At 44.8% G+C, this 16774-nt stretch overlaps 1 protein-coding gene across 2 annotated transcripts in view; it reads left to right on the forward strand.

Annotated features, from left to right (window-relative positions):
• Positions 1-14101, forward strand: part of Spg21 (SPG21 abhydrolase domain containing, maspardin) — a 28975-nt gene extending 14874 nt beyond the window's left edge. For both annotated transcript variants that reach the window (XM_031344258.1, XM_031344259.1), the window contains 5 exons: positions 1325-1470; positions 6498-6606; positions 8478-8585; positions 11057-11197; positions 13475-14101. In XM_031344258.1, the coding sequence (XP_031200118.1) occupies positions 1325-1470; positions 6498-6606; positions 8478-8585; positions 11057-11197; positions 13475-13591 (621 nt within the window). In that variant the 3' untranslated portion in view covers positions 13592-14101. The remainder of the gene's footprint in view (positions 1-1324; positions 1471-6497; positions 6607-8477; positions 8586-11056; positions 11198-13474) is intronic.
• Positions 14102-16774: the final 2673 nt, after the last annotated feature.

Consider the following 16774-nt stretch of genomic DNA (forward strand, 5'->3'; position numbering starts at 1 on the left):
TCTGCAACCAACTCTGTTTTGTCTTTATGACTTTATCTGCTCTGGACATTTTACCTAAGTATAGTTATATACTTAGGTATATAAGAGGTAAATGACTCTTTGTGACTGGCTTTTTCTGCTTAGCACAATGTGTCTGAGGTTCTTTCTATCGTAGTGTGGGTCAGCACAGGTTGAGTATCCCTATCTCAAATGCTAGACTCAAATCTCATGTAGCCCAGGCTGGCCTCATGCTCACTATGTAGCCAACCATGATCTTGAACTCTGGATCTTCTACCTCCCAAATGCTGGAGAGTTAGAGGTATGAGCCATCACTCTCTGTAACCCATGCAGCTAGATCCTAGAAACCTGACGAGTGATGAGGAATGAAGGAAAGTCAGACTCCTGTATGGAAAGGCTGGGCTCGGGTGGGCCTTGTGCTCTGATGGATATGCACCAGCAGCTTATCAGTAAATTCATCATATACCACTGAGCAAGGAGACAGTTTTTTTTAATTATTTATTGTTGTACAGCTGAACAACGAGGTGGGAGGTAGAGGGGAGCAGTCAACCTGGAGGAGGAAGCTGTGGTTGATAGCATCTGCACACACTGACAGATAAAACATAGGTTTTAGCTGAAGGTCAGTTTCTCATCCATACTTATATTTGGTCCAGAGGGAGGCTTTGCCGTTCCCATGGGTCCTTGGCATGGCCGTGCTCACAGCAGTGTTGCCCATTTATTCACCTCCACTCCCCACAACCATCCCAGATGTTTTCCAAGGAAGTTCGTTTGTTCGCTCTAGACTTACTTGTGTGAGTGTATGCGCTGATGCACGTACTTCAGAGGTCAGCAGAGGATGTTATGTGTCTCTGTCGACTCCACCCATTCCTCTGAGGCAGGGTCTGGGACTACAGATATGTGCAGGACACCAGCCTCTGGAGCTGTTGGGATCCAAACCCTGGTCCTCGTGACTGCAGCAAGCACCCTTACTGCTAAGTCATGCTTTTAACCCTCTAGTGTATTAGTTTGGTTTTTGTTTTTGTTTTTGTTTGTTTTTTGAGACAGGGTTTCTCTGTATAGCCCTGGCTGTCCTGGAACTCACTCTGTAGACCAGGCTGGTCTCAGACTCAGAAATCCGCCTGTCTCTGCCTCCCAAGTGCTGGGATTAAAGGCGTGTGCTACCACTGCCCAGCTGTGTATTGTTGTGTATCTTGATGGGGTAAATACATTTGTTTAAATAAAATTTTGTTAAATTTATAACTGCTGTAGATATTTGAGACTGCTAGGTAGTGATGACATATTCTGTGATTAACAACAGTTGAAGCAACTTATGTTTATTTATAATTAGGTCCATCTGTTTGGGGCATCTTTGGGAGGCTTTTTGGCTCAGAAGTTTGCTGAGTACACGCACAAGTCTCCCAGAGTACACTCCCTCATCCTGTGCAATGCCTTCAGTGACACGTCTATCTTCAACCAAACGTGGACTGCAAACAGGTGAGGGTGTGCATCTTTAAATCTGGCTTTGAGGGGATTTTGATGCAGTGGGAATAGGAGATGGACAGAAAAGAATGCTGCGGACTCCACCTTCAACTCTACTCAGTGTAGGTTGGGCATGTAGTCATGCTACAGTAACAGATGTTGTCCTGTCCTGCTTGTCTTGTAAGATCAGTTCTCTAAATCGACACAGTTTCATGTGGGTTTCCCCAGCATTCTGTCATGCTCTGTGTTAAATCTTCATACAGTTTGCTCTCCTTCCTTTCTGGGTTAGTGCCCTGAGGGGTGATCACCAGTGGAAAGACAAGAACACTTAGTTCATAATGGTGTGATCACGACACTTGATGTCCTATTCTTCAGAAAGAATTGCTTTAGGAGCAACCAGTAAGGTACCGGGTTCCTCTCAACTAACCTCTTATTGATTTTAACATTTTATTTTTAAACTTTGCTTGTGTGAGTACAGGCCATGTCAGTACACCTTGTGTGTTAGCCCTGAGGTTTGAGGTTGTAACCCCAGTGCTGGGTTGGGTAGGGGTGGAGACTGAAAGATTGCTATCCAGACAGAATGACCTAAAACTTGTTTCAAGACCCTGTTTCAAGAGAATAAGGCAAAAGGTGACACAGGAAGACAACTGTGTCCTCTGGCATATATCACACACTCAAAGCAAAGTCCTGTTCTTTAGTTCTTTATCAATATATGAAGGTTTATATTGAGATAAATCAATTTGAGGAGCCAGAGATCTAGTTAGAACTAAGTTGTGACCAACCCCTCTGCTTTATAAACCAGCTTTCCACTTACTAGGTTATCCCTTCTGGTAGCCTTAACAGTAGATTATGGTCACCTAGTGACGCTTTGAGCACCCACTCGTAACTGCAAGATATTAACAACCTGCTCTTCCTTGACTAAGGTTAGCATCCTAGATGACATTTTGTGTCTCCTGAGCCATTGCTCTGTCACTGAGTTTTCTGTAATACTTTTTTGTTTTGTTTTGTTGACTTACTTACTTTACTGTCCCCTCCACATGCCCAGCAAAGCTCGATCAGAGAGGCCCAGATAGCTGAGTGAACATACTAGTTCAGTGGTCTATAGACAATAATACTTGGGAGGGTAGTGTCAGAGACACCATTTGGGAGCAGAGTAGTACAGGTCAGTGCAGAGGTAACTCATACCTCATACTGGGACTGGCCAATAGAATGGCTGCATGATTTCCTCTTTCTCCTCTTTAGTAAGGAGGGGCCATAGAAGGGAACAAACACAGAGCTTGTCCCAAGGCTCTGGTGTCTACCAGACAAGTATTCAGACAATGAGCTACAGCCCCAGCCCTCAGGACTTAACTCTTGCCTCATGGTAGAAGCAAGCTGTGGTGGCATGAACCTGTCATCCCAACTCTAAAAATCTGGAGGAGAAATTGTCAGGTATTTGAGGCCAGTCATAGCTACAAGACAAGAGACCATCTCAAACCACAAAAACAAAAGCCTCATACAGAAGTTTTACCTTAAACCCATGACTTGGACTCCAAATTCTGCAAATGAAGAAAAAAAAAAAAAACAGTCATTTACCCCAGATCTAGTTAGATGCTGCCTGGACTTGTTTAAACACCAGCAAATGTGTCATTGCCTGTAGAACAGCAATTCTCAACCTGTGGGTCACAGCACCCTGGCAAACCTTTTATCTCAAAAAAATATTTAGATCATAAGCCATAACAGTAGCAAAATTACAGTTGTGAAGTAGCAATGAAATAAATTTTATTTATCAGGGGTCACCATAACACGAGGAACTGTGTTGAAGGTTGGCAACATTAGGAAGGTTGAGAACCACAGCGTTTAGGACAAAGCAGACGGGTCAGTGAATGGTGTATGTGTCTGTGGTTTAGCACGAAGCAGGTTGTATCCACAGTTGGCTGAATAATTCAGTCACTTCTCTGTTGGCAAAGCTCTGTTGAGCAGGTCCTGCCACTTCCATGCAAATAGTTCTCGGGATTATTTTCTCCTGGAACTGTGAAAAGGGGTCCCTGCAATCTCCAAGAGCAGTCGTTGTCAGCAGAGTGAGCAGCATTAAGAGTAGATTCTCAACAAGTCTATTTCCCTTAGACCTTGATACTCAGTTGAAGGTGTTTTATGAATGCTGATGTTATGTGGAGTCTGGCAGGATTTTATTATTTATATGTATTAAAATTTTTACTTTCACTTTTTTTTTTTTTTGATAGATCTCACTAAACTCAGACATCTGCCAGCTTCTTTCTCCCAAGTGCTGGTATTAAAGGCTCATTCCGTTATGCCCAGCTAATAAGTCTTATATTAGTGAGCACCAAGCACGCATGTGGTGCACAGACATACATGCAGATAAACCACTTACACATAAAATGAGTAAGTCTAGTTACAAAAAGACATGAGGCTCTGTCCCTTCTCTCCAAGGGTGCTCTGATGAGGGTCTTTACCTCTTCTTTTAAGGCAATCTAACTGGGAATTCAACTTTGTCTTGTGTGAGCCCTGTCTGTCCCTATCCCAGGGCTCTTGTTATCTGTCTTGGTGACTTCAGTTTGTTCAGCTGGACTTTGGTGCTGAGTTGTCCTGGTAGAAAGCTTACTTGAGCATGTGGGATAGGTAGGCAGTCTTGTCCCTGAAGGGAAACAGGCACTTTAGCAACTATAAGAAACTGTGCTTGGGGCCGAATTCCAGAATAGCATTCTGAAGGTTACAAAAGGATGTCCCTGCCTTTCCCAAGACTCTCATCAGGAGAGTAGCCTGTAAAGTAGTTTTGTTTGTTTGTTTGTTCTGGCTACCTAATATTTCAGTTTTGAACAAATAGTACTGGTATCTAGCAGGAAATCAAGTCATTGTTGCCCCAGGACTCCTATGGGGCAGTTTATATAGTGCCATAAGTTCTTTGAGTCTTTCTGTATCTGCGAACCTCCCAGTCTTTTTTTTTCCTGTCCTTGTACCTTCACATTAGAGCTCTCTATTCTACTGTCCCTCGTCTTGACCTAGGTGTGCCAGTCCTCTGCCTCAGGCACCTTAGTGTTTGGAGAGACCTTTTCCTCCAGTCTAATGCAGCAGCAGCCAGCAAGGAGGCATCCTGTGTCTGGGTCCCTCCTCCTGCAGTTGCTGTGTATTATTAAACACCTCCCCCAGAACAGGTTTGTATGAAACGCTCCGTCAACCCTTTATAGATTTTTCTTATTCTGCTTTTGGGGTGGGGAGGATGTCATGTGTTTGGAGGCAGAGATTGACATCCAGTATCTTCCACCATCACTGACTCACATAGACACAGTGTAGAATAGCTTTTCTAGCTTGCCATCTTGCCCTGGGAATTCCCTGCCCTGCCCTACACACGCTCCCTGCATTGACTTGGGCACCACAAATGTGAGTTCATGCTTGTGGGGCAAGCACTTTACCCTGTGACCCATCTTCCCAGCCCTGTTTTGTTGGGTTTTTGTTTTGAGACAGTTTCCATGTTTTCTAGGCTGGCTTCCAACTATCTGGGTGTGACCTAGAAGTCCTGATCCTCTCAAGTGCTGGGATTATAGATGTGGACCACCATTCCCAGTTTATGTAGTCTTAGAGATTAGACCAAAGGCTTTTTGCACGCTAGGCAAGCACTCTACCAACTGAGCGACATGCTAGCCCTTAATCTGCTCTTAAATATCACGTTCATGCCACATGTTGTGTTACTTGTGGTTGGCACGGATATGTCCTCTCTAGGAACTGAAATGGATCTTGGTGTTTTGTTGTAGCTCCCCATCTTGTTGAGTCTCTTGTTAGTGTGCCCTTCACCACTTCCTGAAGCCTGATAGAGTGCATGTCAATGCTCCCTATCAGTTGTATCCCAGTACAGTCTCATCATTGGGATGGGTTGTATTAGCCTCTGGGGATCTACTTGTATCCCTCCTGCCTCACCAGGTCAGTCGGTGCTCCTTCATCTCCTGGTAATGGCATGCATAATCAATACACTGCAAAGACAGAGTGAATTACCCCTTGGAAGGACGTCTTTCTGTGGGGAAGATTATCATTCTGTCAGTTAAGCAAGCCTGGCCCAACTGCCCAGCTTCCTTGATCTCAGTTTCCTCTTGTGAGTTTTCCTTCACAAGCTTTCTGTTACTTGCTCTGATGTTTCTTCACCTTTCGTGCACCATTTGGAGCAATCTAACCATTCTAGTTTAGGACAAAATATTTATTATCCCAAATAAACTCTGTTTTTAACTTTCCTCACTACAAAATGTCTTCGTACTTACTTAATACTTGTACCTTTCCTTGCATTTCTCTCATGTTTCCTGCTTCCTGTCTTGAAATACAGATCATCAGGCTGTGTGTGCTGGTGCATGCCTTTAGTTGTGGAGCAAGAGTCAAGGCCAGCTTGGTCTGTATAGCAAGTTCCAGGCCAGCCAGTCGAGATAGTCTCAAAACAAAACAGTAACAACAAAATGATATTTTAAAACAAATTTTACAAAATATCTAAATTTAGACAATGCTTCAGGAAAACGTATTTTATGATTTTATAATATTTTCATCAGAATGCAGCTTAACTCCTTTTTGTAGTCTTTGCTTATGTAGAATTACATGCTAATTTCAATCCTAACTCTTAGTGACCTCACTTTTGGGTTAAGATCAAGAATAAAGCAACCCTAAACTCTTTCTCTACATGCACACAATTTAGGAAAAGTATTAACAGATCCAAACATATTTTTACCTTTGCTAATAGATTCAAGATGTCACTGCTAAGATTTACCCAAGTCTTGTAAACCTAAAGACTTGTAGTTTAATGATCAGTTCCATTTTATTTAAGCTTTCATTTATCTGTAAAGCAGCTTGAACAATTCTTGGGATTTTTTTTCTTTTTCAGTCATCATCTCCCTATGCACACACACACACACACACACCACACACCCCCTAGTTTCAGACTCACTGTGTAACTCAGGCTGGTTGTTCAGCCTTCCTCTGGATTCCAGGCGTCCAGCTGTGATGGGGCCTCTGCTGAAGACCACCCTCCATTTCCATGTCCCTCACCAGCCTCTGCCCTTGTTTTGCAGCTTCTGGCTGATGCCAGCGTTTATGCTTAAGAAAATCGTTCTGGGGAACTTTTCCTCTGGCCCAGTGGACCCAATGATGGCTGACGCCATTGATTTCATGGTGGACAGGGTAAGGATCCTGACCCTCCTGGAACACTTTCACTGGGATTTTTCGTGCACATGTAAAAGGAGGTCCATTGTCTGTGGGCATGTAGGGAGATCTTTGTGGAGCAGTCCTCTGTGTTAACCGCAGTACTTCAGATAGACCTTACTGCTGGTGAGGGCTTAGCTCCAGCAGTGTCTCCAGCAGCTGCCACACATTCCAATCCAACAGGAGCTTAGAGAATAGAGTAATGTTTGCTGGGACCTAAACTCAGTAACCTGGCACTTGGGAGGCAGACAGATCTCTGTGAGCTCAAGGCTAGCCTGGTTTACAGAGTGAGTTCCAGGACAGCCAGGGCTACACAGAGAAACCCGTCTTAAAAAACAAACAAAAAAAAAGAACTAATTAATTAATTAATTTAAGAGGCTACAGAGATGACTTAGTGGTTAGGAATACTGTCGTTCTAGAAGGTGTGGGTTTGGTTCTCAGCACCACCTTTTGTGATCACTTCACTGTGGGAAATCCAGTACTGTGGTCACTGAGGGCACCAGCTTATAGACCAGATAGATGGTCAAGGGCGTGAACTGCCCTTCCAGAAGACTTCCCAGAACCCATGTTAAGTGGCTCACAACCACCTGAAAGCCAGTTTCAGGGGACCCGTCACCCTCAGCTGGCCTCACAGACACCTGCAATATAAGCGTTATATTAAATTTTTATTTAAAAGTTAAAATTGTTTCCAGCCTGGCTATGGTAATTATGCCTATAACCTCAGTACTTGAGAGACTGAAGCAGAGGGGTCTCCATCTTGAGGCCAGCCTAGATATACAGCAAGACTGTCTCCAAGAACAAAAGTTTCAGGGCTGGCGAGATGGTTCAGCAGGTAAGAGCACTGACTGCTCTTCCAAAGGTCATGAGTTCAAATCTCAGCAACCACATCATGTCTCACAACCACCCATAATGAGATCTGACACCCTCTCTGGTGCATCTGAAGTCAGCTACAGTGTACTTATTTATAATAATAAATAAAATCTTTAAAAAAAAAAAAAAGAACAAAAGATTCCAAGGCTTCACACTAGGCAGTGCATCTGGGATTGTTGGGCATCTGAGAATCTGGCTCCTTTAGGATGGGGAGAGGTTTTGTTTTTTGAGAGGTGGTATCTTGCAGCCTCAGGCTTCACCTCCTGAGTGTTACAGGGTTGCAGGCGTGTGCCGCCATGCCCAGCCAGAATCAGTTTTTCCTTGACCTCCCTCCTGAACCATTCAGGTCAATGTGATAGGCAAGTCTGTACTCTGACATTTCAAAATCACAGGGCAGAAGGTCCCTGAGGTCCTTACATGCTGATTTGTCACCTTTGAGGCACACAAGTTACGGCGCACTTGCGTTAGACAGATAGTACAGGTTGAAGCCAAAAGAAGACCACATGTTAGATGGACTAGGACTCAGATTCATGTAGTCCGCAGCCCCCCAGGCCCAAGCCCTGTCCAGAAGAGGTGGCTGCTTTAGACCCAGTGTGTTTCATGTGGCCTCAGATGTACCTCAACTGCTGAGCTGCCAGATTTCTCAGTTCTCTTTTGCAATGACTGTAAAAACCTCATGCCATTTTTAAGAAATACATTCAGATTTAGCACACCCTTGTGTTGACTCTGTCTGTCATACGCCTAATTGTTGCCCACCTGACCAGAACTCTCATCCCAAGGAAAACGAGGTCCCCATAATAAACCCGGTCTGTGGCACACATGGCATTTATAGGGCTTGACTTAGGTGCCACAACAGAAAAGGCCACTGTCCTAGAGTCCCCAATCGCAGTCTCACAAGCACAATGTCACTTATGGACCCACTGTACGCATGAGAACAAAATTCCTGCAAACTCTTACCTGTACCGCTATCCCTTCTGCAGCTGGAGAGTTTGGGTCAAAGTGAACTGGCTTCAAGACTAACTCTCAACTGTCAGAACTCCTATGTGGAACCTCATAAAATTCGGGACATCCCTGTCACCATCATGGATGTAAGTTTCTCTTAAAATAATACAGGTACTTGCCATTATAAATCTATAGCCAAGTTATAATTATTTGGTGAGGTTAATCATACTTCTTTCTTCAAACACACTTGGCCTTTTCAATTCCACAGTAACCTACAAGAGTAACAGTGTAAGGCCTTGTCCTGGGTGTGCTGGTGAATGCTGTGATCCCAGCACTGCAGAGGCAGGAAGATTCTGAAGTTGGAGACAACCTGGTTACTTACATAGCAAGTTCTAGGCCAGCCAGGGATCTATCTTTGCTTTCCTCCACCAAAAGTTAAAAAATACAGTCTGGAGAGTTGATGGCTCGGTGGTTAAGAGCACTGGCTGTTCTTGGATAGGTCCCAGGTTTGTTTCCCAGTATCTGTGTAGTGGTTCATAACCATCTGTAACTCCACTTCCACAGGATTTCATGCCCTCTCTGGCCTCCTCAGGTATCAGGCATATAGGTGGTACACTGACATTCATGCAAGCCCAATACCCACATATAAAATAAACTCAAATTAAATAAGCATGGGAGGAGGGGTTTAGGGTCCTGGGAACAGAACCCAGACTTTTTGTGTGCTAGGCAGGCACTCTGATACTCAGCCATACACCTCAAGTCCTTGGGTTGGTGTATTTTATTTTCTCACTAACAGATGCTCTAAATGTCTAGTGATTTCACATGCATATACCCACAGAGAGGAACACACATATACACATAATTAAAAATAAAATTGTTGGTTTTGTTTGTTTTTTAAGATTCATTCTGGAAAGGTGGCTCGCTGGTTAGAGCAGTGGCTGTTCTTGTAGAGGCCCTAGGTTCTAGTCCAACTGCCCACACAGCAGATCAGAAATGCACACACACACACACCTGTGTGTGTGTGTGTGTGTGTGTGTGTGTGTGTTCTCAAGACAGGATTTCTCTGTGTGGTTCTGTCTTGGAACTGGATCTGTAGACCAGACTGCCCTTGAACTCAGAGATCCACCTGCCTCTGCCTCCCAAGTGCTGGGAGCAAAGGCATGCACCACAACTACCCAGTGAGTCCTTGCTTTTTAAATCTTGTAATTTGGGGGCTACAGAGATAGTTCATTAGTCGAGAGCACTTACTGTTCTAGTAGAGGACACAGGTTCTGTTCCCAGCACCCACATGACTCCCCACAACTGTCCAGAATTCCAGCTCCAGAAGATCCACTATCCTCTTCTGGCCTCCTCAGGTACCCACACACGTAGGGACACACATGTAATTCTACTTTAAACTTTTTGAGAAATTAACATAGTGTCTTCCAGTGGCTGTATCATTTTACATTTCCCCCAGTAATATGCAGGGTTCTGGTTCGTTTAACATTTTGACATTTTGGTTTTGAGTCCAGCCTTTAATGGCTGAACCATTTCTCTAGCCCCAGAACCTGCATTAAAGCAAACAAAAAACCACCAGGCATGGTGGCACATGCCTGTGATCCCAGCCTTGGGGAGGTGCAGCCAGGCAGGTTCCTGGTTTGCTGACCTGCCAGTCTAACCTGCTTAGTGCATTCCTGTCTTAAAAAGCAAGTATGATAGCTGAGGTTGACCTCTAGCTTCCACATCCACAAATATATGCATGCATATGCACATATGCTTATCTTTAAAATATTTTCAAAAAATATTTTGTATGCATGCTTCAGAGAACACCTAAAAGATGTCTAAAACCTCCTGGGCTCCGCTGTAGAATGCACGCCCCAGAAAGAGTCTGGACTTCCTGCCTTTAGTCTTTTTTTATTTTTTATTTTTTTGGTTTTTCTGAGACAGGGTTTCTCTGTGTAGCCCTGGCTATCCTGGAACTCACTCTGTAGACTAGGCTGGCCTTGAACTCAGAAATCCGCCTGCCTCTGCCTCCCAAGTGCTGGGATTAAAGGCATGATCTACCACCACCCGGCTAGTCTTTTTTAAAAAGACTATTTTGCTTTATGTATTTGGATGTTTTACCTCCATGTATGCAAGTGCATCATCTGGGGCCAGAAGAAGGTGCTTTATTCCCTGGAACTAGAATTACAGACAGTTGTGGGCTGCCTTGTGGGTGCTGGGCCCCTAACCAGGGTCTTCTGGAAGAGCAGCCAGTGCTCTTATCTCTGAGGCATCTCCAGCCCAGAAATTTCATTGTTGTTGAAACTGGTATTCTAGTGATTATTCACTATTAATATTTAATTAATTAGCTACATGTGAGAGGCGAGAGACATTTTGGCAGCACAGTCTATAGCTGAGTTCTTAAGCTGGAATTAGAATTTGATTTTTCAGATGGGGATAGGGAATGGGCCTTGCGCATGCTAAGCAAGCATTGTATCTCACAGCTGTATGCCCAGCCGCTTGGATTGGAGTCAGACATAACCAGGAACAGCACCTGGAGATAATCTCTGGCTGCTCTGGCACTCAGGAGCATGGGGTGACACTTTTGTACTGAACTAAGAATGCCATCAGATTTCAGCCTTGTGTGTTTTCAAAGGTGTTTGACCAGAGTGCACTATCGACAGAAGCCAAGGAAGAAATGTACAAACTGTACCCTAATGCCCGGAGAGCTCACCTAAAGACAGGAGGCAATTTTCCCTACCTATGCAGGAGTGCAGAGGTCAATCTTTATGTGCAGGTAAGTCCAGCCTGGACCCTAGAACATGTGAGCCTTTGAGGCCCTCAAGGTAGTGCTCCCTTAACAGTCCTCCTCTAGATCAGCAGGCCTTGTATCATACACTGTGGTAGTGGCCCTTCGTATGGTGTACCTTGCCTCCTAGAGGCAGGGAATGCAGCCAGGGAAAGATACCATGTCTAAATGGAACACTCAAAGCCTCAGAAAATGACTTCTTGATCTGACTATACACTAATGACAAAATTAAAACACTACCTCATTCTCTCAAGAGCTTACTAGATTGGGGTGACAACTGGCTGCCTTGAGAATCTGGCAAGAAGCATCAGGCACCTTCCTGATGAGTGAGCTCCAGCTTTAATGCTCTCTGTTACTTGTAGAGGTAGATCCTAAGGAAGCAATCCTAACCATAGAGAAACGGATGCCCAGGGATGCCCATCATGCCACTAGCCACAGTAGCAGAGGACTGGATAGAGGACAGAGGACACAGAGCGTCCACAGGTAGAGCCACATCGGGCTGGCTAAGATGTGTATGAATGGCTGGCAAGATGGCTCAGTGGTCAAGAGCACACGCTGCTCTTGCACAGCATGTAGGTGTGATTCCCAACACACACATGATGGCTCACAACCATATGTAACCCCAGTCCCAAGAGATCCAACACCTTCTTCACTCTACAGCCAACAGGCACACATGAGCAAAACACTCAATAAAACTTTTAAAAAGAAAAGAAAAAGAGGTTTATGAAGGGCTAGCAAAAATGAGGCTATAGCATACATGCATGAGAACATAGTTCAAATCCCCAGAGTCACATAACTGCCTGGTGAGCATGGTAGCCTGCATGAACTTCCAGCCCAAGAAGGTGGAGTCTGGGGATTCTGAGAGAAGCTGGCTATCAGGGGCTGGTGAGACTGCTCAGCAGTTAAGAATACTGGTTGATCTTCCAGAGGACCTAGGTTCAATTCCTGGCTCCCACTTGGCAGCTCAAAACTGATATTCTAGATCCAGGAGATCCAACATCCTCTTCTGGCCTCCAAGGGCACTGCATTAATGTGATTGAATATGATGCATAGGCTATGTGTAGGCAAATCCCCTGTATACAGTTTTGAAAAAAGGATTGGCCATATTACAGAGCTCTTGATTTAATTGATAATGCCTTTCTCAATGATTAAGATGGAGAGTGATCAACCTTGGGCCTGTACATGCACATACATATGAGCCCACACACATGTGCCCACAAATGCACATATACATGAAACATGGGGGTTATGTGGGTGGGGAGCAATATCCATGAAGACTTGGCAGAAGATGCTGCTTAAAAACACAAAACAATTTGAGGTCAGTGGTCCCACTGATTCTTTGGTCAGCACAATGGTGAATACTTATAATCATAGCACTTTGAGGCTGACACAGGATTGCTGTAAGTTCAAGGCTAGACTGAGCTACATCATGAGACCCATACTCATTTCTTTGCTGGCTTTTCTCTAGTGTGTAATTTTAGGAAAATCTTATGTTCTCCTGCCACGCTTGTTAATAATAAGCATGCTACACTTTCTGCTCTGTATATTAGTCATTGCAAAATGAAGGTGCTGGGTTGGGGAGATTGCTATGTGACGAGGAGAGCCTGAGCTCAGGCCACACAATCTGGGTTTAAAAAAAGCGGGTGTGGTGGCACAGCCCCAGGGAGGGACAAACGGGCAGATGCTGGCTAACCAGCAGCCTCTCCTCCTTGCCAAGCTTGATGCCACTGAGAGACTATCTGAAAAGACAAGGTGGATGGCCAGTGATGGTTCAGTAGTAAAAGAACTGCATCAACCCCAACTCCCCAGTTCAGTGCCAGGAAACTACACAGAGAAGACAGTTGTCTCCCACAGCTTCTCTCTGACTTCCACACGTACACAAACTAAGTAAGTTGTAATTTCTTAAAGGAGCCCTCAGGCTGGTGAGATGGCTCAGCAGTTCAGAGTGCTGGTTGTTCTTGAGAGGTCCTGAGTTCAATTCCCAGCAACCACATGGTGACTCAACAACCATCTGTAATGGGATCCAGTGCCCTGTTCTGGTGAACAAGAAGACAGAGCACTCATACATAAAATACCTAAATAAGTAAATCTTTTAAAGGGGGGAAAGAGAGCCCTAAGGAGTGACACCAGTGTTGCTCTCTGGCCTCCACATAATCTCAGATTCAGGACTGAAGATGGGGGTCACGCTGTGGTAGAGCCCTCACTTCAGTCCCAGCACCATAGAGCAAAACCCTAATAATAACCAAAGTAATCTGCATTTTCCAGATACATTTGCTTCAGTTCCATGGAACTAAATATGCCGCCATCGACCCATCCGTGGTCAGTGCAGAGGAGCTGGAAGTGCAGAAAGGCCGCCTCGGCCTCAGCCAGGAGGAACCATAGTTGGGGCTCCAGCCACCAAGCCCCCTGCTCTTGCACAATCAGTTCAGGTTCATCGGTCGGGCACACTGGTCCTCACTGTTCTGGAAGTCAGACTGATTGTCAATCTCATGACAGGCGTCAGCTCTTCTAAGCCAGTGTGACTCTCCCCTCTCCACGTTTGTTTTTGTTTTAAACTTTTCAATTTGAAGAACTTTTAAAGACTTCCATTTTAAGAATTGTGAAAATTTTGCTACCAGAAGTCTTCTCCATGCTGTGTGTTCACCTCAAAAGCTTGGGATCGTGTGGCATTTTCTCTTTTCCTGCTTTCTATAACTGCTGCACCTCCAGGTTGGAAGAGGAACACCGGTCATTTTTATGCTTTCTTGGGCATAGACAGAGTGCCGAGGCTGGCAGCCTGCTGGTCACTCCCTGCACATCAGCCTTTTTAGTTTCCCATTGAGCACACCATTTTGAGTATTAGCTGTTGTATTTCTAGACATTACATTTGGAATAAAAATTGAATTTCAGTGAGCGGCTCCTGTGATGAGTGTTGCTGCCCGTCTGGGCTGCTGGCCAGTGCTGTGTGATGTTGGGTGAACTGCTCCATCACTCTGACTGAGCACAGCTGGCTCTTACCTGCTGACTGCCTCTGTAGGCCACGTGCTCTTTTCATCTTTCTCACTAATGGGATTTGTTAAAAAGAGGGAGAGTTTCATGTAGGCTAGGCTGGCCTTGAACTCATTATGTGCCAAGGCTAGCTTAGAGCTCCTGATCCCCCTGCCTCCACCTCCCAAGTGCTAGGATTACAGATGTTATCCTGAAAGATCACCTAACGCCTGATAGAAATGTTTTTAATACATATGGAGAAAATAATAAACTGTCTCCAGCTCTTGATCCAACTTAAACTTCCAACCTGCAGATAGCCTTGTCTGTCTCCCCCACTTTTCTACATACCTTCCTACCCTGGATGACTATAAAGCATTTCTATGTGTACTTTTAAGAGATAAGATAGGATATTTGAGAAGCTGGGGAGGTGGCTCAGTGAGTAAAAGTGCATGCTGGACAAGCATGAGGACTTGAGACAGCCCAGTGCCCCTGTACGATGACAAGAGTGTCCACACAGCCTGTAACCTAAGATAGCCCAGTGTCCCTTGTACGATGACAAGTGTGTCCATGCAGCCTGTAACCTCAACACTAGCTGCAGGGCATCCATCCTCTGGCCTCTGCCCACACATACACAGGTATATATATACACCCATCTATATACAGGTGTATACACAGTAACAAAGAGGTTATTTGATAATTAAGGTTGAAATATCTATATATGTAAGAGGTTTTATTCAGTCCACATATTAGAATATATGATCCACACACCTATAGAAAGCTACAATTAACATCGATATAAAGCTAGAAAAAATTAACACCTTAACTATAATCATAAAAAACAAAGATCTTGGGCCAGCAAGACGTTTCAGCAGGCAAAAGCCTTGTCATACCAGCCTGATGACCTGTCTTCAACCCCCAGAACCCACAATGGAAGGAACCCACAATTTGCAGAACCATGTCTGCAAATTGTCCTCTGCCTTACATGTGTGTGCTGGCGTGCCAACACATGTACACACCCATGCTCACAGTAAGTTTTAAATAAGACGTCATGGTAGGACATACCTTTAATCTTTAGCACAGCAGAAGCAGGAAGGTCTGTGACCATGAGGCCAACCTGGTCTACATGGTGAGTTCCAGATCCATAGTGAACCCCCTCCTTAAATAAAAAACAAGGCTCTTGGCAAGAAGATGGCTGCTTCAAAGCACAGTTTTACAGCTGTATACTGAGATGAGTGACTGCAGGTGAGCCTGGGATTCATCAGTAACTTAGTGGGGTCCTCTGAACCCCAGAGATCTGTGACAACATCAAGAGAAACAAAGTACCATCTGCCATCTGGCTGAATCCTGTCCCTACCCTCACACACACTACACATAAGGGATACAGAACTCGATATTGCAGTTTCCTGGCCCTTCCAGACTGATAGCCTCAATATATAGGAGCTCTAAAATCAACAGTAACTCCCAAAGACCCCCAATGTGCTGTAGCCACAACTCCCAAAGACAACCAATGTGCTGTAGCCACAACTCCCAAAGACACCCCCAATGTGCTGTAGCCACAACTCCCAAAGACACCCAATGTGCTGTACCCACAACTCCCAAAGACACCCCCAATGTGCTGTAATCAGCAGCCATCTTGAGAGGGAACCTACCTTCTGAATTTGGACTGCATTAGAGGTCTGAAATACATGCACATTCCCATCTGTGGAACCATTTAAGCACTCCATTGCATTAGATGACTTATTAGGTCCAGTTCAGCAGAGTCATTGACACACACTAACTGAGAATGTTGTGTGGTTGGGAGCTGGCAATGTGATGCAGAGGGGAGTGGAGGGTGCTGTCCACAGATGCCAACACCAGGGACTATCTCCTGGCAGCTCTCACCATTCTTCCAGCACACCCATGATGCCTGCTGCTAGCTGTGCAGAGCAGGAACTCAGGTTTCATGGCTCCTCCACCTGTAGAGGTGTGCTGAGGCACAGTAGCAATGTCTGTCTCTGGCTCTGGATGTAACTCCACCTCCAGAGCCCACAGCCTAAGAACTTCTGGAGAGAAACTCTCTCCCTGGGCCATAAATGCCCTGCCTCTCTTTTATGTATGTATCACAGCTCCAGCTGGTGATGACATCTGGTGGACAAAACAAATGAAAGAACTGGCAAGAGATGTTGCAGGGTATTTGATCACATAACACTGTGAACCCTGAGACTATGTTTCTAATTGTGATGTGGCTCAGCCCTTAGCACATATCATTAATCCCTCTGGAATACAGACACACCATTTGTACACACCTTATATCCAAACAATTCAAGTAATTTGTAGAAGGAAGCATCCATGTTTGAAAGTGCTGTCTAATTGAGCAGCAGACAAAGTGATGAATCAAGAGAAAGATTTGACAGAATAGGATATCCCCAACTCTCATGAGAAGAGAGAGAAAAGAGAGGCTACTTACAAGAGCAGGGTGGAGAGAAAGGGAGGAAAAAAAGGAAGGAGGCAGTTTTACTAAAAAAGTTGTACAGAGACAGGTTACACAGAGAGAACAAGCTAGACGCAGATGAAGACAGAGCAAGCCAGACACAGAGAAGGAGACAGGAGATTACAACA

Source organism: Mastomys coucha, unplaced genomic scaffold (genome assembly GCF_008632895.1).
Source record: "Mastomys coucha isolate ucsf_1 unplaced genomic scaffold, UCSF_Mcou_1 pScaffold23, whole genome shotgun sequence".
Lineage (NCBI taxonomy): Eukaryota > Metazoa > Chordata > Mammalia > Rodentia > Muridae > Mastomys > Mastomys coucha.